Source organism: Juglans regia, chromosome 4 (genome assembly GCF_001411555.2).
Source record: "Juglans regia cultivar Chandler chromosome 4, Walnut 2.0, whole genome shotgun sequence".
Lineage (NCBI taxonomy): Eukaryota > Viridiplantae > Streptophyta > Magnoliopsida > Fagales > Juglandaceae > Juglans > Juglans regia.
Genome location: NC_049904.1, coordinates 5,534,087 through 5,561,257, shown reverse-complemented (window position 1 = coordinate 5,561,257; position 27,171 = coordinate 5,534,087). Strand labels below are relative to the sequence as shown.

The window sequence follows — 27,171 nt, the reverse complement described above, 5'->3', positions numbered from 1 at the left end:
ATATTATGTAGATAAGTCCTTAAATGTAATATGATGTTTTAAAAATTTAAGTTGTATATAATTATTGGTTTTGTGATTAATGTGACAGGAGGGTTGTGAAGCTTTTGAAGCTTGTGATTCTTGGGATGACAAGGATCTAAGCTTGTGATGGATTACATCCAATTGAAGCTGTTACTATTCAGATAGTAAGTAAGGCCTATGAATGGCTACTGATTTTGTGTACTCTAGGATATGTGTTGTTTCTAAGAAAATCTCTTATTTTGATCTTTATTCTGCAATTCAAATTGGACACCAACTATGTATCTTAGATATTTTGGATGATTTTATTACTTCGGTTTGAGACTGGATGACCAGTTTTGTTAGTAATAACTATGATGTGCCAAAAGGTTGTAAAACTCATGTTATATATATATATATATATATATATATATATATATATATATATATATATATACTATGAATGGCTACTGATTTTGTGTACTCTAGGATATGTGTTGTTTCTAAGAAAATCTCTTATTTTGATCTTTATTCTGCAATTCAAATTGGACACCAACTATGTATCTTAGATATTTTGGATGATTTTATTACTTCGGTTTGAGATTGGATGACCAGTTTTGTTAGTAATAACTATGATGTGCCAAAAGGTTGTAAAACTCATGTTATATATATATATATATATATATATATATATATAATATATATATATATATATATATCAAGTTTTTGTACTTTGATGGCATAGTGTATCAGTTTTATCAGTTTTTTTATATTATAGAAGGACTACATTTACTAGTTACTTCTCCCTTTGGTTTGATATAATGTAATTTCTTTGCTCAAGATTTTGGAAGATCATGTCAGTCAAATGGCAAAATAAGGTCCCGTTTGGATAGTGATAGTGGGAAAGCCAATTATTTCTAAAGCAATGGTCACATGCTAACTCAAAAATAAGAATAGAATTTTTAACAAACAACGCGAAAGCCAAACACGACTAATTACACATGTTCATTACAAATCAATTATCCAAAACTAAAGCTAAAACAACTTACATGAGTTAAAGCACTACCCGACATACACTAATATTTTTGAGATACATAAGAATTATAGCAAAAATCGCAATAAAAAATAATCACTATGTCAACAACACTTTCAAGGTTCCCTTATACTTCTTCTTCATTGTTTTATATTTGGCTTGTTCAATCAACTGATATTCATGAAGTAACCTCTCATTCTTTCGTTGAGCTATATTTGGCTCGTTCGATCAACTAATGTTCATGAAGTAACATTTCATTCATTCCTTGAGCTAAATCCAACGCCATCTTGCAGCATGAGTTTTGTTTACTTTCAAGATCAATCAATTCAAAAAAAATCACATTGTTTATTAATCTTATAGTTTGAGAAGTTATAAAATCTCAAAACTATTATCATTTCTAGAGATTCGGAGTTTCGATGAAATGCCACAATAGCAAAGTGGCCTGTCCAAACTTACTTTGTCTTTTCTTCTTGAAGTCCACGAACTAATCATTTGCTGAAATGTCACATGTTGACATGACTTGACGTGATTTAGATTTTTAACTAGAGATTTACTTAGGTGCTTAATTACAAGTTTAGTTTATTCTCAAGTAGCATTAATGAAAGGTGTGATTTCAATTTATAAAAACATGAAAAAGTCGGTGGCCCCCGGCCAGTGGCTCAGGCCGGGTGCCTTTTTTAATTTATAAATGATATATTTTTATATATTACCAAAGTTTTAAGATTTTTGGATTTTCAATTATTTTTATGTTTTATCTTATTATTTCTCAATAAAATAGACTTATTAATATTTTAATTAGTTTGTCAATATTTTTCTATTTTTTAATTTTTCCTAAAATTTTACTTTCTTTTTCATTTATTATAGGCTTTTTAGGAATTTTTTTATTATATCTTTTTAGTCTTTTATTGTTTAAATGATTTTTTTACTTTCATTTTTATAAGTATTTAGCCTTTTCAATATATATTTTTTTTCACATTCGGTCTATTTCTTTGTTTGCTTATTTAATTTTTGTTTCTTTTGTTTATTCTTCTGTTTAAACATTGATAATTTTCTATGTATTGTTTTGTGTCAGCTTGCTGGACCATGGCTCGGTGTGATATTTATAAGGAAAGCTACATGACACTTGTGATGACACTTGTGATGAGATAAGATGTTTTGTTAAAAATTAAATAAAATATTATTATAATATTATTTTTATTTTAAAATTTAAAAAAATTAAATTATTTATTATATTTTATGTGATAATTTAAAATTTTTTTAATAATTATATAAGATGAGATGAGATAATTCGATTTTGTATAATCAAACTAGTTGTGAGATGCTTTCTCCCCTACCTATATCCAAAAGAAAGAAAAAATCCTTTTCCCCCTCAATTAATTTAGGCACTTAAAAGAAAAATTTTCATCTGCTTTTACTATGGGGGTTCGATCATGCTACTATTGCATCTTTCGACCATGAGATTGAAATTTTATTCATATTTGTGAGAGAAAAAAAAAAAAAAACTGTTCACAAGACTGTTTCAATATTCCGAGATTTTGACCTTTTAAAGTTTCTGTCCAAATTAGTAAGAGATATAGTACATGTTTGGATTTACAATGAGAAATATACCTTATAATTTATAATTTAAGTTTCTGTCCAAATTCTAGAGTAAGAGATATGGTACATGTTTGGATTTATGGTGAGAAATATAATTTATAATTTAAGTAATAAATTTTATTATTAAAAAATTATTTATTATTTAATAACTATATGTTTAAAGTACTTTCAATTGTATTACATTTGTTTGAAAACAAATTAAAAAATTACTTAGAAACGAAGATTATTTAAATTTTGAAAGACGATGGTCATATCCCTGAACGTTTAAAAGTTATAATTATCTGAAAGTTGTATCGATATTTTCGTCTATTGACAATTTTTTTAAAAGTCGAATTACGTACCGCATTATCCGGAAAAACACTTTTGAGGAAAAACATCAAAATTATATTTTTCCTTAAATGTACTTTTAGTTTATTTGAGATTAAAAATACTTTATTATGAAGTACCTAAATAATCTAATTTTTTTATTAAAGAATTTTTAAGATCATTTAAACACTTTTTTAAAAACCATAACGCAATCTTAAATAGGCTCATAGACTCATAAAGCGGACCCACAACATTTATATAGTAATTTCTGTAGGAGCATTAAATGTTTAGTAAATATCGTAAGTTCCACTTATATATTTATATATACACACCCACACACATACTTGTATCTCTCTTCAATTCTAATCCTAGAGTTTAAATAAGAACTCTAAAGAACCTAAACCCTATGGTCCAACTTTCGATTGAATTATAGGATAGTGCAAAAACTTGATTGGCATAATTGCCTCTTTAGAGATTTAAGTGAATTATTTTGGTTACCTAATAGTTAAAGATAGTTTGGTATTGTTTTTAAGTTCTGCTATATACAATTATTTTTATATATTTTTTGTGCACTCCACTGATGTGATTGGTCAAAGTAGTTATTTTATATTAAAAAAAGTGATGCTGTCAGTCATATTAGTAGAGTGTATAAAAACTTACACTGATAGTTTTATAAGTAACACCACTCTATCAATACATCAATTAGTAGACAATAAATACAAAATAGGCATAACAAATAATATTGGTTAGGATCGGATCATTATTAGGACTACTCAACGGGCCGGATTCCAGTACTACACTAATGATCTAGGAATGCTGTAAGAGTAAATTAAATGGAATTATTATATGATATGGATTTTCATAAGTAAAAGGGTATTCATTAATCAACCAATTAATTGTTTATCACTAACTTACTCATGAATTGCCTCTTATTTATAAGAAGACTACATGAGAATATTGTTCCTTCATATGTATAAGACCACAAAGCATGGAAGCACAGCCCTTGGATTCAAAACCAGAAGCTCTTCCGACCCATAATTTGACTGATCTCCAGTTGATCCCGTTACTGCAGAATTCAACCTTCCTTCTTTCCCATGCATGTGGTGACGAGCAACATCAGTACGTCCTGCAATCACTCGGCATAAAACGATGGCCTTCCTTGCACATGATACCCTTTTGGTAATGCATTCTCTGCTCACTTTCTCATGTGCCTTCCAACTGCTCCCATGGACTGATATTGGTGGTCCATCTTCAACCCCAAATCTGGAAGTGATCATTTGTCTGCAAATCCCACAGCATTTCTTGTCACATAATCTTGAATATCCTGATCTAGTTCCCAGAGAACAAGTTATAAGGGCACTTTGAAACCGTAGCAGTTCATTCCCATCAGCAATCAGTCTCTCCATTAATGTCTTTGTACTATGGCAAGAGTTTGCAGCATTGAGTTTCACTTTCTTCCTGTACTCTTCAAACTTGCTTAGAAAACTTGCACTGTGATTCACCTTTAACACCTTCTGAATCGTGAGGCCTATATCTTTCGGCCATCCTGATCGGAATATGGCTTTCACAATGCCAAGCGAGGGATCTCCTTCAACAACTTCAGAGAATACTGCTTCTGAAAGTTTGTGAGCAGTTCTTGATGGACTGATGAGTCGACGTTGCAGATTGAGAGTTGCAGATGGAGAAGATTTTTCATGGGGATCCAGTTTTTTCTTGGATTTTGAAGGCACTTTCTTCAAGGATGGAGGTTTTGGTTTTACTTTCTGTGGGGAGATAGTACTGCTTGACTTGGTTTTGAAACACTTGATGGTTGTGCTGGGATGGCATGCCAGGGCTGCCAGAGAAGCTGCTAATAAGCATTTTTCTTCCATGTTTCATCTGTGAAGCTCATTTTCTTGCAAAACTCCCATTAAAAATTTAAGTTTCCGAGGTTTTGGTCCCAAATTAACGTAATCTTTAATGCAGTACGCATCCGATCATGGAAACATGCCTATTCGACAGAGCTTAAATTATGGGGAAAACGCTAGAAACGTGCATTTCATTGGCCGTACAGATTGTAGGGTGTTTTAAAATCTTGTGAATTGATCCAAGTTCAAAATATTTTTGGCACTCGGCATAATTACTTGGGCTGGTGATGGGCTCTAAAATTGGACTGAAGTTCTGTGCTGAATTTTCAACGTACCCTACGCGAATAATACGTGTAGACGTGCTGTCGATGCATGACCCTTTTTTTTTTTTTGGTTACTTTTACTATTAAATAAAAAAAATTAATTAAAAAAATAATTACTCTGATTTTCGGAATTTCATATGGTAAATAATCTCAATAACTTATAATTTGTTTTGTTTCCTTCATAACGTAGATGTTACCATGATTATTATCACTATTAATTATGTGTTTGGCAGTGACAGAACACTTACAATTATTTTTTGGCTGAAGCAAAAATTTTAATTATTATTTTGTGGACGAGGGTTCTTTAGAGTTTTTGAGACATGCTATACATCAGTCAATATTCACCCCAGACTCTGATTTTTTTTTTTTTTAATGTCAGGCCCATCACTCTGATTTCAATCTCTTTCTGCTCAAATTCTTTCACTCTCTTCGACCTCTCTTGCTCTTCTCAAGCTCTCTCATTGAACCCCCTCTCTCTCTCACTCATCAAGCTCTCTCTCCTCAAGTTCTCTTTCTCATTGAACCCCTATCTCTCTCTCTCTCCCATCGATCTCAGTTTTGGGTTGGTTTTATTTTCACTTTGATTTTCACCAAGGTCAGTGTTGTTTCAGTGGATGACTTTGTGCACGGGGAGATGAAGCATGAGCACTGGGAGATGAAAATTCATAGAGAAGAGGGGGAGGAGATGAGTCTTCAGGTGAGAAAGATGATTTGGGGGTAGAATTGGTTTTATTTTTTATTTGTTAGTGAACTGGAATGTCACGTAGGGTGTATGGTGTAAAACATTTAAACTGGTTGATGAGAATATTTTCTCAGAATTTTTATATAAATTTAGGGGTTAGAGTGAGATCTAGATACATGAATTATGTCCCGATTCTTTCTAAAACTTTTTACAATAGATTTTAAGTGAATAAAATCTTTGTTAAATAATACTGCTTTGTCAAAAACAATATATCCCGCTTATACATGTACATGTGAGTTAACAATAAATATTGTAATTCTCATTTTGTCTTTTCTTAACACTCTCCCTCATAAATGAGAATAACATCTTAATGGGTCTCCTAGCATGGGCTGAGGAGTTCTTTTGCTCTAGGCAAGACAAGTCTCGTAGTTTACACTGAGGAGGGGAGGATGCGCGTGCACTATTTTATGCGAAATCGCGATTGCAAAGGTGAGGATTGGGAGAATAGCAGACGAGATCATTGACAAGTGGGGCAAACTTTGACTGACCGAGGTAGAACAACATGAGTGTTACAGGTTGACATCACATAAGAGAACATGGTTACTAGGCGCGAAAAGCTGTTTGATTGGTCTCATTGTGACAGAGAAGAATATACACAAAGAAGCCTTTTAAGACAACAATGCAGAATGTATGGAAGCCTAAAGGGAGAATATAGTTCAAAGAAGTAGGTGACAATCTGTTCATCATCGAGTTTCAAGATGAACAAGACATCCAAAAAGTTAAAAAAGTACGACCATGGACTTTTGATCGTAATCTTCTCCGCCTTAACAATTTCGATAGTTTTTCTACTCCAAAAGACATTTCTTTCAATAAGGAATCAATGTGGATTCAACTCCACAATATTCCTCTTGAGGAATGACAAGGGACATTGGTGAAAAAATAGGGAATCAGATTGGTGAGGTGGAGGAGGTTGATGTTGATGAGGATGGGATTGGATGGGGCCCTTATCTTAGAGTTAAGACTGTTGTCGACATTACCAAGCCACTTATGAGAGGCATACTTCTAAATCTACAAGGTAACAAGTATTGGATTTCTTTTAAGTATGAAAGATTGCCAAATTTCTGTTTTAGATGTGGTATTATCAAACATGGTGCAAATGCTTGTGTAAAAGATTCTGAAGAAAGAAATATGCTTTGCAATATCCAAAGTCAATATGGGGCATGGCTTTGCAATATGGATCCACATAATCATGCTATTAATGAGCAAAATCTTGATGCCCGTGAAAGCACAGAAGAGGATCTATCCATAAAAAAGTCTTTCACTGAGAAAAAGATGGATTATATTGAGTCCCAAGTGACAAATGATGACATGATTAATAAACAAAATGAATCTTTGAACCATTTGCATAGTAATGGAAAGGGTGGAGCTTACTACAAACAAGAAACAAAGTGGAAAAAAAGGGCTAGAAATAAACAGTTCACTATCAATGATGATCTTAACATATGGAGTGGTGCCCAGAAAAGAAGGTTGTCACCCACAATAGAAACTACGCTAGATGAGTAGGGGTGGCCATTGAGGAGAGGTTTTTTTCAAGAAAAAGCAAAACTAATGTATGTGTGGAAAAGCAACAAAATAATCTAATGGCAGAGGCTGGTCACTAGCCCTGCCAATACTAATGAATCTCCTCAATTGGAACTATTGAGGGCTTGGGATCCCTCAGACAATTAGAATCCTCAGCCTGTTGGCTAAAGAAGTGTGTCCCAACCTAGTCTTCCTTATGGAAACCAAATGTAATAAGGATAAAATGGAAGATATTAAGGTTAAATTGAAGTTTGATAGTTGTATGATAGTAGAGAGTCGAGGGAGTAGTGGAGGGTTAGCCTTTTGTGGAAGGATAACATTGATGTTCAAATTTGTAGCTTCACCACATGGCACATTAGTGCAATTATAAAAAAGAAACACAGTGCTATCCAATGGATGTTCTCTGGTTTTTATGGTCATCCAAAAACTTCAAAGAAGGAGAGCAATTGAAAGTTACTAAAATTTCTTAAAGATGGTAATTCTTTGCCATGGATCTGTATAGGAGACTTCAATGAAATTACTTGCCAAAGTGAAAAGGTGGGAGTGGCCTCAAGACTATACAAGCAAATGGAAGCATTTAGAGAAGTTATTGAATTATGCTCCCTTAGTGACTTACCTAGCTATGAAGGGATAGAAGTTCACTTGGTCTAATAACAAGCTAGGAAAGGGTTTCACCAAAGAAAAACTTGATTGAGCTATGGCTAATCTAGAGTGGCAGCAACTTTTCCCAAACTACAACTGTTATGCATTTCCTGCTATCAAATCAGATCACTCTCCACTCCACCTAACACTGGTCAACAATAACATGAGAAGTAGAAGTAAGCAATATATCTTCAGATATGAAGTTTCTTGGGCTCTGAAGAAAGATTACTCGAATACTATTAAAGAAGCATGGAGGAATATGGCAGTAGGTGATTCAATTGCAAAATGGTCATTCAGAAGTGGAATTCTGATAGTAACAGGAAGACCCCAACACATATTAAAAGGAAAATGGAGATAATTGGAGATTTACAGGAAGATGGTAGTGGAGATCACATAAGCAATGTTCAGCAGCTCCAAGAAGAAGTGGAACTTCATTTAGCAGAAGAGAAACTAAAGTGGAAGCAACGTGCAAAACAACATTGGTTGCAACATGGGGGGTAGAAACACGAAATCCTACCACATGTATGCAACCCAAAGGGAAAAAACTAAATCTATCAGTCAGATTCTTGATCAACAAGGAAATTTGCTTACTGAACAAGATTTGATAAGTGATCTATTCACTAGTTTTTTCTCTAATTTATTTACTTCCTCTAATTCATTTACTATTGACAGTTGTCTTTCTAGCATGAACATAAAATTTATGGTTGACATGAATTCAAGGCTTTTGCTTAAATTTTCTAATCTAGACGTGAAATAAGCTATTTTCCAAATGACTCCATTAAGCTCCCCATGTCCTGATGGTTTTCCAACTCATTTCTACCAATCTAACTGGGATACCATTGGGAAGGATGTATGCAGGTTTGTACTTCAAGTTCTCAATCAGGGTGGTTCCTTAAAAGGTATCAATGACACATTTATCACACTCATTCCCAAGACCAAGGAGCCAAAGAAAGTTTCTGACTTTAGACCAACCGGCCTATGTAATGTCATTTACAAGATTGTTGCTAAGGTGCAAGCAAATAGATTAAAGGCTATTCTTCCTGAAATCATCTCCCTTAATCGAAGTGCCTTTGTTTCAGGTAGATTAATCACAGATAATATCCGTATAGCATATGAAACATTTCATGTTCTGAATTAACGTATGCAGGGTAAGTCAGGGTATATGGCTCTTAAACTAGATATGAGCAAAGCTTATGATCGAGTTGAGTGGAGCTTTCTTGAAGCAGTTACGAGTATTTTGGGTTTTGACTCGAGATGGATATCATTTCTAATGGAATGCATCACCTCAGTCTCTTATTCAATTATGCTCAATGGAGAACCGCAAAGGTCTTTTGTTCCATCTCAAGGTCTCGGGCAAGAAAATCCTCTCTCCCCCTACCTGTTCATTATTTGTGCAAAAGCATTGACCTCCTTATTGAATTAAGCATAAGCAAATGGCAGTATCTCTAGTGTTCCAATAGGCAAAGGCCCCCATCTTTATCAATCATTTTTTTTTTGCAAATGACAACCTTCTTTTTTGTTCCTTGGAGTGGAGTAGAGTAATTCAAATCATAAAGACTTATGAAAAAGCCTTAGGTCAAATGCTGAACAAGAAGAAGACTTCAATCTTCTTCAATAAGAATACTCCTGTTGATATACAACAAACTAATCTGAATATTGCTGGGGTAAAGTCATATGGCTCTTATGAGAAGTACTTGGGTCTACTTGAGAAGAACAAAGGTGGCTGCCTTCCATTCCCTCATGGACAAGACTTGGGCTTGAATTACAAACTGGAAAACTAAGGCCCCGTTTGGATACAGAAATGATTTCATCTCATCTCATCATCACAACTTTTTCAAATTCTCACACAAAATATAATAAACAAATCAACTTTTTTCAAATCTCAAAACAATAATAATATTAAAAAATAATATTCTAATAATATTTTATTCAACTTCTAACTTTCATCTAAAACCATCTCATCTCTTCTCACTATCCAAATGGGGCTAAGTTCTTATTAGCAGTAGGCAAAGAAATTGAAAGTTGTCCTCCAAGCTATATGACCCTACACCATGGGGATTCTCCTTCTTCCAAACTCAATAACACAGAGGCTCAACAAGCTTTTGAAAAAGTTCTGGTGGGGTTATAATGAAGATCACTCATAGATCCAATGGGTTAAATGGAAGCAACTGGGGCAATCAAAGGATAGAGGTGGCCTGGGTTTCAGAGATTTTAGAAGCTTCAACATTGCAATGTTGTCAAAACAAAGTTAGCGCATATTAAAAAATCCAAACTCCCTTCTAGCTAAAATCTTTAAACAAAATTTTTTTCATTAGTTGATTTTCTTGATGCCAAGTTGGGGTACAAGCCTTCCTTTGCATGTAGGAGTATTCTTGTTGGACATAAACTATTAAAGGCAGGCTTGGTGTAGAGAATTGGCAATGGACAGAAAGTCAAAATTTGGGAAGATAAATGGATCCCAAGATCACATTCCCATATGATCCAGTCCCGAGGTTAGGAAAATGAAGACTATGCACTGGTGGCTAACCTTATAGACTCTGATCTGAAGAGAGTGAAGAAAGATATCCTTCAAAACATCTTCTCTCCCTCAGAAGTTGATCTTATTAAGACTATACCAATTAGCCTTGGTGGAAGAGAAGATCAAATGGTATGGTATTACACAAACAATGGAGTGTTTTCAGTGAAGAGTGCATACCATCTACACAAGGAACTAGAGACTAGACATGAAGGGGAAACTTCAAATGGAAGGATGCATAATGATAACTGGAAGTCCATAAGGAAGTTACAAGTTCCCAATGCCATGAGGATATTTATTTGGAAATGTAGAGATGCCTTACCCACTTTCTCCAATCTATGGAAAAGGAAAGTTGTGAAAGATGATGTATGCCCATCTATAGAAACTTTCCAAAAACTGTTGAGCATGTCCTTTGGGAATGTGAGGCAGCCAAAGATATATAGAACCAAGGATTTATAAGGATATAGAAGATGGCAAGCCATAGCAATTCCTTCCAGGAGGTATGGAGCCAGCTACTCAAAAATCTACAACATGATAAGCTAGATGAAGTTGCTATGATTTCTCGGCTGATCTAGTATAGAAGAAATAATACTATACATGAGAAATGTTTCTCTCACCCAAACTCTATTGTCAACAAAGCAAAAGTGGAGCTTTAAAACTTTAAGAATACTAAGGGAAGCCATCATAATCTTGTTGCCATTAATGAAGACTCAATATGTTTATGGAAGAAACCACCAGAAGGAGTCTACAAGGTGAATTGAGATGCTGCCACAAATAGTGCTGATGGAAAAATTGGCATAGGTGCTATCATAAAGGACTTAAAAGGCAATGTCATTGGCACACTCAGAGCTCCACGAATCTTATTTTCCAACCCTTTTACTGTAGAATCCTATGCTTTAATAGTAGCAATAATATTTTGTTGAGACATGGGAATTCAGAAGCTTATTATGGAAGGAGATGCTCTCCAAGTGGTAAATAATCTTAGCAAGAACAAAACTAACTAGAGCCAAGGGGGTCTAATGATTGAAGATGCAAAAAACTTGCTTAACTCCTTTGTTAGTTGGCCTGCTCACCACACTAAGAGAGAAGCAAATAAGGCATCCCATAACTTAGATCGAGATGCTCTTAAGTTACATGAAGACTTGTATGATATGGAAGAAGTTCCTTCTTGTATTCAGTCCATTATCTTAAGTGAGATGATATAAGTCTTCTTTGAGCAATAAAACAACTATTTATAAGTAAAAACAAAAACAAAAAACTCTCTCCCTTTGTCTTCTGAGTTCTAGAAGAATCACCCAATTAAGTAGAGTTTCTGAATTAGAATCACAACCTGCTCAACTCCAAGAGGATCTGAAGAAGCCAAAGAGCCAACCAAACTCATCTGAGTCAGGGAAGATTAGGAGAGCCCAACATGAGCCTTTTTTTCATGTCAGTGAAGCTCAAGGAATCCTAGCTACAACTTCTAAAGTTTTCTGCATCCTGAAGAAGCTCAACTTTAAGAGCTTCACAAAATCTCCAAGGATCATGATTGAGCATGGCAATCTGAACTCGAGGCGGTGGTCCAGTGACAACACTCTTTGGATTTTGTTGCCTTGGCTACTGCCATGAACAAAATTCAGAAGCTAAAAGCTCAACTCGAATGGTGGCTGAATCAAAATCTTCCAAAAGTAAGAGTGCAGAATTAGCACATGCCATGATTGAAGGCTTGAGAATGGAGCTCTCCAGAACTATAGCCCTGGTTGAAAGGTTTGATTCTGAGCTCAATGATTGCAAAGAATTTGAGGATCAGGCTAACGAAGTTATTAGTAGAAGTCAAAGGAAATTGGAAGAAGCAAATGCAACTGTAGAAATCCGGTCAAATGGCATTAGCCATGGAAGCTTGCAACTCCTTTTCATTGGTATTAATGCTAGAAAAGGAAACTTGTCCAAAGGCCAAGAAAATCCCTATATGGCAATTCACCACACGCAATCATTTACACTGCCCAACGGCTACAAGAAATGCAAATATGGAAATTATACACTAAGCCCCCATATTCTCCTTCTATATTTGTATCCCAAAAATATCTTTTGTAACATTACTATACTCTCCTTTGTATATTGAATGACTCTCAATGGACTCTCACAATGTGTGAGACTTTTTCACAAATACCGTCTGTACAATCTTCTTTATGGTATCAAGAGCCAAGTGTGAGGAAGAGAGTCTTAATACCATGGCTTCCATCTCGCAATCTGTGAACAATTTCATCACACTTCGTTTAACACAAGGAAATGATCACTTGTGGAGGGAAAAAATCATGGCTTTGCCTGTGAGCCAAGGCATTATGAACCATCTTACAAATATGTCACCCCCTCGCCTCAGTTTGATGTCCCCATAGACGATACTTCCAAAGATTTCAGTCAAACTTACCTCCAATGGTGCAAATCTGATCGTCAACTTTGTGTCTGGATAATCAGCACTCTCTCAAGTTTGGCATGCCCTTCAAGATGCCTATGCCCAAAGCTCCCAAAAGATGGAATCCCAACTTACACAACAGCTTTCTTACATGCGGAAGGAGGCCACCACACCAGTGGCAGATCATCTTTGACACTTCAAAGGGTTATGTGATAATATAGCCGGAATGGGTCCGCTGGTGAGTGACAAAATAAAGGTTTTCTCCCTCCTCAACAGTCTCAGCCCCAAGTATGAGTCGTTCACTACATCAATGCTCAAACCCCCCATGTCCATGTACAAAGAGCTGGTGCCCCTACTGCAAGGATTCTAGATGCATTCTCAGTTGCACGAGTTCCTTACTCAACCTGTGGCATTTTATGGCCCCAATCGCAGCTCCTCTAAGGTCAGTGAGGTGAGGTTACACCCGTATGCAACAGGGCTTTTTCTTCTAAGAGACATGGCTTCTTTCAAGCAACCATGCCCCACATTCTAATGCTCGATCTGGTGGTACCCATAATCAAAATTATAATACTACCCATGGCTCAGTTCTTTCGGAGACTTGTCAAATTTGTGACAAGAAAGGACACATTGCTCTAAAATGTTGGAATCAGTTCAGTTATAGTCTACAACATGACAATATACAGCAAGCCTTAGCCGCAATGACTCTCAATCATACGTCTCACGATGCCAAATGGATAGCCGACACAGGTGCCTCAACTCATATGACAGGTAACTCAAGTATGCTTAACATTCTTCGTCGCTATCTTGGCAGTGATGCAGTAATTATTGGTGATGGTAGCCTTTATGAAATTACATATATAGGCAACACTTTATTGGTACTGGTGATTCTCGTATTATACTTAAAGATGTCTTGATTGTCCCTGATTTAGCAAAAAATATTTTATCTATTAGTCAAATAATGTCTGATTATCCTTATGCCTGTGAATTTTATGGTGTTCATTTCTTTATTAAGGAATGAGTGATCAACCGTACGCTGCTGAATGGACTTCGCAAGGGTAATCTTTATATTTTGTCCCCAACCACCAAAGAGCACTTCTCCACCCAATTCCGATCGGTCACTAAAGAAGTGTGGCATCAAGGGTTGGGGCATCCGCAAGCTTCTACGCTGTAAGTTCTACATTCTACTTATTCAAATTTTAGGCAAGAATAAAGGCACCTCTTTCTGTGAGGATTGCCAATTGGGAAACATGAGCAAACTTCCATTTTTACCTACTTCTACTCCTAATATTTTTTATAAACTTTATTGTGATTTATGGGATCCTACAGTCGTTCAATCTATTGGAAAATTTAAGTTCTATGCTTGTATTGTTGATGCCTATTCCAAATATATGTGGTTTATCCCTTTGTGGAAGAAATCTGATTTTTTTTAATGCGTTCTTACTTTTTAAAAAATTTGTTGATCGCTAGTTTAATCGGAAAATCAAAGTATTTCAATCTGACGGTGGTGTTGAATTTGCCAGCAATGAATTTAATTTGCATCTTCAATGGTAAGGTATTCTCCATCAACACTCTTGTCTACATACACCCAAACAAAATGGTTTTGTGGAACGGCGTCATCGCACCATCTGTGAACTAGGTATGACTATGCTTTTTCGTAGTGGCATACTTAAACATTTTTAGGTTGAAGCTTTTTCCACTATCGTTTTCTTAATTAACCGACAATCTTCTACGTCCATCGAACTTCAAATACCATTTCCGACACCCTATGGCCACTACCCCGATTATACCTCCCTAAGAGTTTTTGGCTCAAAATATTATCCCTACACTTGGGACACCAAGCATAATAAATTTGATCCAAAAACACTACCATGCATTTTTCTAGGCTACAATAACAAACACCAAGGGTATAAGTGCTATCATCCATCCTCATGTAAGACCTTTATTTCTCGGCACGTATTTTTTTATGAAAATATTTTTCCATTCAAACAAGCCTGTAATCTCCATCTACCCTATTTCGATACTCAAGTTTTATCTACCTTCATCAAATGATGCTCACCTATGACTAACGTTGTTGATAGCCCTAGTGCAGCTTCTTTGCAGGTATCAACTCCACTAGCTCCATCAACCTTCACACCTATTGGTTCCATTCCCATTCCCTCATTGGCTCCCTACATTGAGACCTCCTCACACCCTAACATCATTGTACCTTTATCCCCCACAACACCCCCTCTCACCCCTATGCTCACTCCATCCAATACTTTTCCTTCCCCCCGAGCCCCTACTCCTCATCCCATGGTCACTCTTGCAAAAGTTGGGACCCACAAACCTAATCCTAATATGCTAATATCCATATGCTCATTGACCTTCCCAAAGAGCAAAAAATTGTTCGCTCTACACTGAACCATGCCAGGTGGTCTAAGGTAATGCATGATGAATTACAAGCTCTTCACAACAACCACACCTAGACTCTTATTCCTTAGACTCTGAATATGCAAGTTGTTGGATGCAAATGGGTCTTTAAGACCAAAATCAACGCTAAAAGCACCCTTGACAGCCTGAAAGCTTGACTTGTCACAAAAGACTTTCATCAAGTCCATGGTGTCAATTACAATGAGACTTTCTCTTTCTCTCATGTTATCAAACCTGCCATCGTTCGGAAAGTCATCAGCTTAGCACTCATAAATCATTGGGACATTCGCCAACTTGAAGTAAAAAATGCTTTCCTTCAAGGACACCTTAAGGAGTCTGTCTTCATGGAACAACCCAGGTTTTACCTAGCCTACCTTATCTTCTTATCTTTGCAAGTTGAATAATAAAGCTTTATACAGTTTAAAACAAGCACCTCATGCATGGTTTGATAATTTTAGTACCTTCCTAATTTCTTATGGGTGTACGTGTAGTATGGCGCATCCCTCACTTTTATATATCACTCCTCTCGTGCTTGTCTTATTATTATATGTTGATGATATTCTCTTAACAGGTTCTAACTCTGTTCTTTTGCATGAATTTACGTGTACCCTTGACAACCAATTTGCCGTGAAACATATTGGTCCCTTGCATTATTTGTTAGGCATACAAGTTCACCATACTTCATATGGCCTCATTCTATCCCAAACCAAGTGTGCCCTCGACATCCTCGAACGTGCATAAATGCAAGACTACAAACCCAAGAGTACACCTATGATGGCCCAAACTAAAGGACTCACTAGTTATGTTCTCTTTCCTAATCTTTTGCACCATCATAACATTATTAGTGCCTTTCAATACCTCACTTTTACATGGCAAGACCTAGCCTATAGTATCAATTTTGTTTTACAATTTATGCATGCACCAACCTTTTCTCACTACAAAATGTTAAAATGCATGCTTCGCTACTTACATGGCACTATTAAACTCGATATTCATTTTAGTTCTCAATCTACACTTGATCTTTATGCATTTTCATATGCAGATTGGGCAAGTTGCCCTCAAAATGAAGCTCCACAATTGGATATTGCATTTTTCTGGGAAGCAACTGTATCTCGTGATCTACCCAAAAACAACATACCGTGTCTCGCTCAAACTTAGAAGATGAGTACCCCACCATGGCTCATACAATTGCTAAACTTACATGGACTTCATTCCTTCTACGAGATCTTGGTGTTCGTCTTCTGTTTGCCACTTCTCTTCTATGACAATCTCAATGCTCTCCACATGACTGTCAATCCTATTTTTCATACTCTTAGGAAACACGTCAAGATTGACTATCACTATATGCGTGAACGTGTTGGATTACTTCACTCTCGGCTCGTTCCTGCTACCTTACAACTAGTTAATATTTTCACCAAGCCTCTTGGATGCCCTGCTCTTCACATGTTATGATTCAAACTTGGCCTTCTACCTCGACACAATTTGTAGGGGAGTATTGACGCTAGAAAAGGAAACTTGTCCAACGGCTAAAAAATCCCTATATGGCAACTTTACCATATGCACATCATTCATACTGCCCAACGGCTACGAGAAACGCAAATATGGAAATTATACACTAAGCATATTTGTATCCCAAAAATATCTTTTGTAACATTACTATACTCTCCCACTTATTTTATATATCGAATGACTCTCAATGAACTCTCACAATGTGTGAGACCTTTTCACAAACACCTTCTATGCAATCTTCTTTAATTGGAATTGGAACAATAAAAAATGCAATTGAAATCATTAAAGGGACTCATGAGCAAACTCCAAGCAGATGTGGTTGATATTACAAGAAATTTGAGGATTCTATGGGAAATTCTAAAATTGTTCTGGAAAGTGAAGAAAATAAGGAAACTAATGAGCTAAAGATAAAGTTGAATCTTCTGAAACTTAAGGTGAGTCAATTGAGAGTACAAGTTGAGCATACAGAATCAGAGTCATGCCAGCGAGAAGCTGAACTAGAGTTAGAATTACATAAATCTAAGGTTTATATAGAAGAGTTGAGGGCATGCTTGATGGATAAGGAGACTGAACTGCAGAATATTTTTTATGAAAATGAGAGGCTGAACTAGAAAATTGAGAAGAACCTATCCAACGAAAAGGAATATAAACTTGCAACAAAGCTTAGGAAGTCATGCGAAATTTGCAGAGTTGAAGGCAAGTTTGTTTGATAAAGAGTCAGAGTTTCAAAAAATCAGCTAGGAAAATGAATTGCTTGAGATGGAAAGCATGAAGAGGGACATGGAAAGGAATCAAGTCGATGATGAGGTTGTTACTCTAGCAGAAGTAGCAAGGGCTGCAGAACAAGATGCTCTGATGAAACTCAGTTATTAAACCAAGGAAGTAGATGAAAGTAGCCGAAGAGCGGCATGGGTGACTAGTAGCTAGATGCAACACATGCTACAAATTTAGAAATGGAGACCGAGTTGAGGAGGTTAAAGCTGCAGTTGAATCAATGGAGAAGGGCAGCTGAGGCAACTGCTACTATGCTTTCGACAGGGACCAATGGGAAGTTTGTACAAAGAACAAGATCTCTTGATGGCGATTACAATCCCACGAGTACGTTCACCCTATTTAGAAGACATGGATGATGACTCACCCAAGAAGAAAAACGCGAACATGTTGAAGAAGATTGGGGCACTATGGAAGAATGGTTAGTAGTAAATGAGATTTTGTGTCAAGTAACACATTGTTCCATACCATTATTTTATTATGTTTGATATATTTTATTTTGTGCATTTATCTTTTCTCAACATTCTTAACATCTATTTTGGTGGGTGGTTGCTGTTGAATTATAGTTGAGAGCATTTTTCTAAAAGTAAGCACTTTTTGCAGATTGTATAGTAAACTCTTAAAAGTGGAAAAACGTTATGACCAGAAAGAGTTTTAACAGAAGTAAACTCATAAATCGACATAACTTTATGTGATACATTAGATTTACTTACAATTTTAATAGTTTTACAATTTTACATACCACATCAAACCATATAGATTTTAGATTTATTTTTATGGAATCTTTTTATGACTAAATAGGAATGTGGAAGCTAGTAAACTGATAATTTCACTCTGTTTAACTCGAATGTGCGTTTGTGGCTCTAGATAGACGCAATAGGTATTTTTTCTTTCTTCTTGTTTAGACATCCTTTATGTTTATGCTTAGAAGCAATCGTCCCCATGCAATCACACATTAGGAGTGAAAGTAAATGGGACAAGTGATCTGTAGCGAGCAAACCTTTTTTTTGTCATATTTTGGTTATTTGAGCCTCATTAATTTGGCAAATGAGTTTCCTCATCTTGTAATTCTTGTGTAAGACAAATTCACCATCCCATTTATATTGGCTTCATTTCGGTTGCTAATATTTGCATATCTAATTATTGTGCAATCCATGACTAAAAAGTTGTTGGGTTTATGTAGAAAATCAACTTAAAAAAAAATTAAAATTTAATAGAGTTTGGTTATTTATATCAACTCTACTAGGTATAGTCTAGGGCTAAGCAAAAATTCAAAAATCTGATTTCGACTCTACATCGGCTCCGCTCCGATAGGTACAATCTCCCCCATATAGTTGCCGCGCACTAAATCTAACGTGGCTTCATCCCACGTTAGATATTAAAAAAAATCACAGACTAGCTGCTTTACCTATGATTGGGTTCTCTCTCTCTCTCCCTCTATCTCATCTCGTAGAAAACCTTCTTGGGTCCAAAAACTCCTGCCCTTTACATCAGTTTCTCCGTCATCCTCATCTCCAAGCACCAAAGTGACACAAAATAATGTTGGGGGCTTTTTCAAGTATGGGTTTAAAGATTTTGAGTTGGCCTCCTCTGTTATTCTGCTCCTCTGTATTATGCTCTTGGCATGAACGTCTTGCTTCATGTTCACATTTTGAGATTTTTTTTTTTTTTATTTGCATTCCATTTCATGTAGCATGGCCATTTAAGATTTTTCTTTTGGTTCTATTCTGCTTAAATATTGTCGTGAAGAGTTGTAAAACTCATTTTCTCATAGGCAGCAACTAGGTTTGAATGATTTTTTTTTTTTGGTTTCTTAACGGCAACATCTGTAAAGATTTGTGAAGAACCTTGCTTTTAGACAATGATCCAAGCCACAACCAGTTGATGCATTGGACTTGCAGATATTGTGCGTTAAGGTTGTAGAATGTGGTTATTATTTTTTTTTTAATGTTTGTTGTTGTGGTAAATTGCAGCAAAACCTACAGTACCCATTACACGCTAGACCTAGCCCTCTGATGATGCTCACCATTATAGATCTGAGAGAAGTTCAATCGTCGTGTATTTCCTCTATCACCTTTTGTTCCTCATTCATGGAGCAGCCAGGTGATGCATTTGATTTGCAGAAATTGTGCTTTAATTTTTAACAATGGAGTTTTTTGATTTATTTATATTTTTGTTGCAATCTGGGCTTAATGGTAAAAGCTCCGCTACAAGCTCATGACCTGTGAAAGAAATTAAAGAGGCCACACCAAATTAAATAGGTAATATTATTGAAACCAAGAATAACGATGACAATTTTGGGTTACCTCAGATAGTGGTGCATAATGACGGCGATGATAGCATTGACGAGCCAAAGTCGAGGATGATGTTTACTTCTGAGGAAGAATGAATCACTTATTATAAGCAATACGCTAAACATTGCCTTTTTTGGATAATGAAACAAGGGAGTGTCAGATATGTCACAATTGGTTGTGCTTGTGGTGGTAAGGCACATAATCTGACATCAAATGTCTCCGAGCCACATCCGACAACAAAGACGGATTATAAGGTAAAGATAATGCTATAAAAATTGAGGGGATGTTGTAAGTGCAATGATTTAGAACACACACAATCACGACCTAAGTCCACAAAAATCAAGGTTATTTCGATGCAATAGAGAAGTGAGTGAGTCCATAAAGAGAGTGTTATATACAAATGACTAGGCTGGCATCCGAATGAAAATATTTTCGACTCTCTTGTGGTTGACGTGGGTGGGTTCGTAATCCTGTCATTCTAAGAGAAAGATTGTCATAATTACATTGACAAAGCACGACACCTACAACTTAGGAAAGATGGTGCTTGGAGCGTTGTAAATATTTATATAGGATGCAATACATGAATGATGGTTTTTTGGCACTAATGGATTTTGATAATGATGACAGGTTGAGGAATGTGTTTTGGGTGGATGCACGAAGCAGGGCAACATGCAAATATTTTGGTGATATCGTAACATTCGACACCATATATTTTACAAATTGATATATGATGCCCTTTGCACCGTTCGTTGGTGTAAACGGCCACCATGGCCAGTCAATTTTGTTGGGAGCAGGTTTGATTTCTAGTGAAGATATAAAGACCTTTACATGGTTACTTCAGACTTGGTTACATTGTATGGATGGTAAAGTTTTAAATGTTATTATCACATATTAAAATAGAACAATGAAAAATGCAATTACTATTGTTTTTCTAGATAGCCGACATAGATTTTGTTGGTGACACATATTGAAAAAAGTGTCCAGGAAGCTTGGTTCTCATGGTGCATATAAAATCGGACTGAAAAGTCAGTTGATGAAGTGTGCATATAACTCTCAAACTATTGAAGAGTTTGAGAAATGCTGGGACATGTTAATAATGTCGAACGATATAAGATTAAACTTGTTGCCGAGATTTTCATTGAAAAAGAGGGCATTGATGACAAATAATCACTCTCTTGTAACCAAAAATGAATCTTTGTGATGTTCGTTGTTTAGTTTTATTTAAAGTTACACACCAAATATATGAAAATGAGCTATTTAAATGGAATTATGGATGAAGAGCTTTACAAGTGCTCAGAAAAGTTAAAGACCACTTGGTCTCGAAACCAATTAAAAATTAATTTTTGGATTTAAAAAGCCTCTCTCGACAATGATATATAAATTGTAAAAATATCACGAATGCTTTTAGAGTAAACGCACACATTGTTTATTGATGCATATATCTAAAACATTAGTACGAGTGAGTTTATGTTTGTTATCCTATATGTAGACGGTATCTTGCTGGCAAGTAGGATTTTAATTACAAAATGTCATTTTTAATAGTTATGAAGTCTTTAATTATAATTTTAATTATGTAGTTTTATTAGCTGGTAGAGTTATTTCATGAAAAAGAACAAAGTAAATTTATTGAATAAAATATTGTTAAAATATTATTTTTTAATATTATTATTATTTTGAGTTTTAAAAAAATGGAATTGTTTATTAGATTTTGTGCAAGAATTTGAAAAAATTGTAATAATGAGATGAGATGAAATCGTTTCTATATTCAAACGAGACGTAAGTATATGATTTCAATTTAAAGAACATATTGAAAGAATGAGTTTTATGTCTGCGCCCTTGATGTGAAAATTTAAGCAATTCATTGATATATTGAGTGTTGTCTATTATAGATGTTTATATTTTGTTGTCTCTCCTATAAATATAGAATGAAGTTGATAAATAATTACAATAAAATGCCCATTATATACATATAGATATGTATGTATGTATTGAACACATATATTTTTTCTTGTTCTAGACTAATAAAGAATCGATTAAACGAAGTCTTTTAAAAAAATATTTTCAAATTATATATCATTTTATTCTTTTTCTTTATAAGGAGAATGTAATAATTTCTAATTCTATAAAGTATAACACATCTATTCGTTGGGTTAAAATTATAGGTTTATACTAGTTTAAATTAAATAAATTAAAATTTTGAGTAATAATGGGACAAAAATGTCCCTAAAAGTTTCCTAGATGATCATGAAAACTATTTTAAGTAATAAAATGGATAAAATTTTCACATTATATAATTGAGTAAGAGAAATATTGCAAAAAATTCTTACACTACATATCTTCACTTAATTAACATGTAGTTTGTCATTTTATGCTTATATTTAAATACACATATTTAAGCATTATGATAGAAGGAAAAACATGACAAATTACATGTTGATTAGGTGGAGGTGTGTAGTATAAGACTTCCATATAGAATTTCTCATTGAGTAATAATTTATACAAGTTTCAAATAAACAAGTTTTGTGCAGTCCTTTTGTAAAAAAGTGAAATCCACAATGAAAAAGTATAAAAATATCTAACTTTTATTAATAGGACCCATTTTTTACAAAATATTCATGCGAAATTTGTCTATTTGAAACTTATACCTAATATTACTCTTTACCAATTGAAAAATGATATTTGCTGTCATGAAATGCGCAAACGCTACATAATCTTTTTGAAAAATGTAAATAAATACAGGACCTATATGAAAAAGAAAAACTAATTTTTAATAATAAATTTCACTTTTTTTTAAAAGAATTACACGATTCTTACATATTATACAATTGTATTTAACATTACTATTAGACTCTTAACAATTTCAACATGAGAGATACATTTGCTTCCCATATTATTTTGTTAATCTATGGGCCCAATGGTGGCTCTAACCACCTAAATAAAAGCCCAAATTGGGCACACGACATATGTCCCAAACTAGTATTTCTTGGTCCAGTCCAGCTACCACCAAATTACACGCCCTATTAATTCTTTGTATGTATATAAAGGCATATTCTACTTCATTTTAAGGGTTAGGGTTCTACTCTGCGGCTGCTTGCTTCAACCTCATCTTCGCCCTCCGACCCCTCGTAGCAGTTGAAGAACTCCCTCGTCCCTCCGTCACCATGGGGTATGTGGCCGAATGAATCTCTTTGATTCTCTCTCATTTTCATGATACTTCTCTACTCAAGATCTGTCAATTTATTTCCATTTTTATGATATTTAGTAGCTGAAGATTTGCTATTTACTTTGAATATGGGGTCTTGTGATCTGCACTACGTTTCGTCAAACGAAATCTGAGTATCGAATGGCTTCAATCCGCAAAGCCATGCTTAGATTTAAGTTTTTATAATTTCCGTACTCTACGTCGGCTGTTGGAGAAGTTATGGAATAATGTATGGGAATAAAATATTAGCTCATGATTAATGTCGATTTGATTTTCTGGGTTTTTACGAAAAAAATTGAAACTCACATTAGAGGACATAGGATGATTACGTTAGGGATTTAGCTTTTGGACGTAGTTGACGCAGAATGTTTCCTTTTCCAAATTTTTATTTCGGTCATATGTAAAATGGAATCCGTGACTATCGAGGGCTTAAATAAAAGGAAGCCATCCTGTCTAAAGCAAGAAAAAATGAACATGTAGAATAGGGGTAAGGGCTTCGATTAGTTACCAGAGGCTTGCTAGATCTCAAGGCCAATGTGGTTTTTTGTTTTGTAAGTTGAACGTTAATACTGCTTCAAAATGTAGTTTGTCTCATGTCTGATATCTGGATATTAATCATAAGAAACTAATAGATTTTTTTTTTTTTTCCGGAGTTGATGATTTGGTTTACATTTTTTTACAAGCTTTCCTTGGTATAGAGAATTTGATTTAGATGCCTTTTTCTTAATTAAATTCGTAGAAATAAATCAAAGTCTGCAAAAGTGAATGAAATGTGTTAAGTTAAACTCCCTGTGGTCTGTTGGTAAATAAATCAGGTATTAGCCAAAACACTTGTTGAAACTGATAACGTTTTTTATCCACTGTTGTATTTCTGATCTCTGATCTGTTAAGTACTTGTTAATTGTTTGATTACATAGGTGGCCTTGATAGCTCTCGATTCAGCTGGTTAATTTTTTTTTTTCTTTGAAATGGTTTCCTATATGATTGCTTGGAACAATAATAAACAAACTAGGACCTAGAGTTTTGTTACGGATGATGGTTTCAATGTTGAGCTGAGTTGAGATAAGTCGAGTTCTTTATGAATAGTAGTGAGTTGAGATGATGAAGTGAGTTTTGTGGAGCCCACCTAAGATGAGTTTAAATGTGTTTGGATGTTAAGATGAATTTAGATGTATTTATGGGAAGTTGAAAAAAGTTGTGGGGTCTTCCATGTAAAGAGTTGTTAAGTTAAAAAAAGTTATAGGCCTCACGTGTAAAGAGGTTTTGAGTTAAGATGAGTTTAGTGATTTGAGAGTTGAGTGCTTGGATGTTAGACTCGGTTTAAAATTAGATTGAATTAAGTTGATCTTAGTTCAATCTAAGTTCCAAACGGGGCCTAAGTCTTTCAATTTTTGTTTCTTGCCCACTCAATCTATTAGACTTGAACTGTTGTTCAAGATTTGATATGTTAACCATCCTCTATTGAGATGATGAGCTCATGATCTATTGCAAATTTTTCTAACAGGAAGACACGTGGTATGGGAGCTGGTCGCAAGCTGAAGTCCCACCGTAGGAGGCAAAGGTGGGCTGACAAGTCTTACAAAAAGTCCCACCTTGGAAATGAATGGAAGAAGCCATTTGCTGGGTCTTCCCATGCAAAAGGCATTGTCCTTGAGAAGATGTAAGACTATTAGGTCATTTTTTTTCCATTCACTCGTGCGTAATTGATCATTTAGTTTACTAGTAATTATGAGTGAGTGAAGATATGTTCGAAAGTTGAGCATTTGCTAACTTCTCCATACGGTTTTCTGGGATGTTTAGAGGTATCGAGGCCAAGCAGCCAAACTCTGCTATCAGGAAATGTGCCAGAGTCCAGCTGATAAAAAATGGGAAGAAGATTGCTGCATTTGTCCCCAACGATGGTTGCTTGAACTACATCGAAGAAAATGTGAGTATTCTTGGCCTCAAACAAGGCATGGTCTTTTCTAGTAGATGCTTCATCTTCAATCCCTTCCTACTTATGGTTGACCACTATTACATGATATTTGTATGTAGGATGAGGTGTTGATCGCCGGATTTGGTCGAAAGGGTCATGCTGTCGGTGATATTCCCGGTGTTAGGTTCAAAGTTGTGAAGGTTTCTGGTGTCTCCCTCCTGGCTCTATTCAAGGAGAAAAAGGAGAAGCCTAGGTCCTAAGTTTGTTGGGAATGGCAGCGTAGTTGTGTTTTACATGGATTTTTCAAAGAACCGAGCTGTTGCAACTTTTTATCAACTAGATTTTGTGGACTTATCTTTATTAATCTTTAAGTATTTTTTGGGTAATTAATTCTTGAGTTATTACAATGAATTTGTGAAAATCTTTTTTGATTCAATAAATCCATTACTGGCCAACACGCACACATGCAAGCGAAATTAATTTGAGAATAGAAAATAATGTTTTTGCCTTTTTGGAGTTAACAATGGTTGATTCTAATGTTTTGAATACCGTATCGGATGTCGTACCGGTCAAAGGCACTGGAACGAAATATTTCGGTACCGGTACCGTTTCGGGATAGCGTTTCGGGATAGTCGATATATAAATAAATTATATATATAAATATATATAAAAATTATATTTCAAAATAATAGTTTATATATAAATAAATTATATATAAATACATATATATATAAAAATTATAAATAGTCTAGTCTAAATTAGGAGTTAAAAAATAAGTTTGTAGTTTGAAAAAATGAAAAAAAAAAAAAATATATCCATTACCGGCAGTATCGAAATATAGCGGTGGCTGAAATTTAGTCCGAAATAGCCGGTATGGCCGGTATTTTAACCGATACGAAACAGATATAATATCTGTACCGGCCGGACGGCCGAAACGAAAAATTTCGGCCGCTGGTACGGTACGAAATTTAAAACACTGGTTGATTCGCTCATCCGAATCCTTTAATTGATCAACATACCCTGTCCGTCCGTGCTCCGTATTAATGACTGGAATCGGTCTTTATCTTTTTCTTCTTCAGGTAGCAGTAGTTCTGTAACTTTTCTCCACTACAAAACACAAATACAAACAACCCATGGCAAATAAGTCGACAACTCAATAGGAGTGTCCTTGATATCCATGCATGTCACATTTTTGTTAAGTCAATGTTTCTCATTATCCATTCATGTAACATTTTTGTAATGAATAACATCCATGAATGACTAGAAGTTACAAAGAGAATTGTTACAGACACGAAGAAATTATACAAAAGTAAACTCACAAATCAATATGATTTCATGTGATCATTTAGATATACTTTACACTAAAAGGAACTTTATAATCTGATATATTGCATTAAGTCACGTCAGTTTGTGAATTTACTTTTGTGTAATCCCTTTGTGGTTAAAGTATTTCTCAATTGCAAAACAACAATATGGTGAAGCAAATAATTGTGGGTTATTTTGGCAATTAAAAAGTAGATTTTCTCCAAGATCCTAAATGAAGATTTTCTTGCATATTTTCGAGAAAAAGGTAAAATAACACCCATGAATGTCTGAAGATCCAAACCATGCGTTACTATTTGGAACAATGAGAATGGGCCTGTTCTAGAAAAAGAAAAAAAGATAGGCTTGTAACCATGCGGGCTACTGGTGAAAAAAAACGTAGGGACTTGTTAATTATATGTTCTAAGGCTCTCAGTTGCTTATTAAACAAAGCTGAAAGGGATGACATTCTCACTAGGCTAAAACTAGGAAGACACCAAGTCTCAATCAATCATATGTTCTTTGCAAATGACAGCCTCTTGTTTTGTAAAGCTAATTGCATTGAGTGGAGTAGATTGGCCAGGACATTGGATCTATATGAAAAAGCCTTAGATCAGAGGCTTAACAAGGAAAAGACCTCATATTTCTTCAGTAGTAACACAATACGAGCCAAAAGACTTGATCATTCGAGCTGTAGGAATTCATGCAACTTATTCTTATTAAAAGTACCTAGGATTGCCTACCACTGTGGGCAGAACTAGAGCCAACTCATTCAGGAATATTATTGATAAAGTCAAGGGTAGGTCGAGCAACTGGAAAACACAATTTTTGTCTCAAGCTAGTAAAGAGGTGTTG

The 27,171-nt window shown here is 35.1% G+C and overlaps 2 protein-coding genes and 1 pseudogene across 2 annotated transcripts; 2 read left to right on the top strand and 1 right to left on the bottom strand.

Moving 5' to 3' along the window:
- Nucleotides 1-3,897: 3,897 nt before the first annotated feature.
- LOC109012942 lies at nucleotides 3,898-4,803 on the bottom strand. The gene has a single exon (XM_018994843.1). The coding sequence runs from the start codon at nucleotides 4,801-4,803 to the stop codon at nucleotides 3,898-3,900; it is 906 nt and encodes a 301-aa protein (XP_018850388.1).
- A 3,489-nt stretch (nucleotides 4,804-8,292) lies between these two features.
- On the top strand, nucleotides 8,293-20,033 carry LOC109012943 (annotated as a pseudogene).
- A 2,854-nt stretch (nucleotides 20,034-22,887) lies between these two features.
- Nucleotides 22,888-25,404, top strand: LOC108999760 (40S ribosomal protein S23). The gene is made up of 4 exons (XM_018976664.2): nucleotides 22,888-23,063; nucleotides 24,604-24,759; nucleotides 24,900-25,026; nucleotides 25,134-25,404. The coding sequence occupies exons 1-4, from the start codon at nucleotides 23,059-23,061 to the stop codon at nucleotides 25,272-25,274; spliced, it is 429 nt and encodes a 142-aa protein (XP_018832209.1). The 5' UTR covers nucleotides 22,888-23,058; the 3' UTR covers nucleotides 25,275-25,404.
- Nucleotides 25,405-27,171: the final 1,767 nt, after the last annotated feature.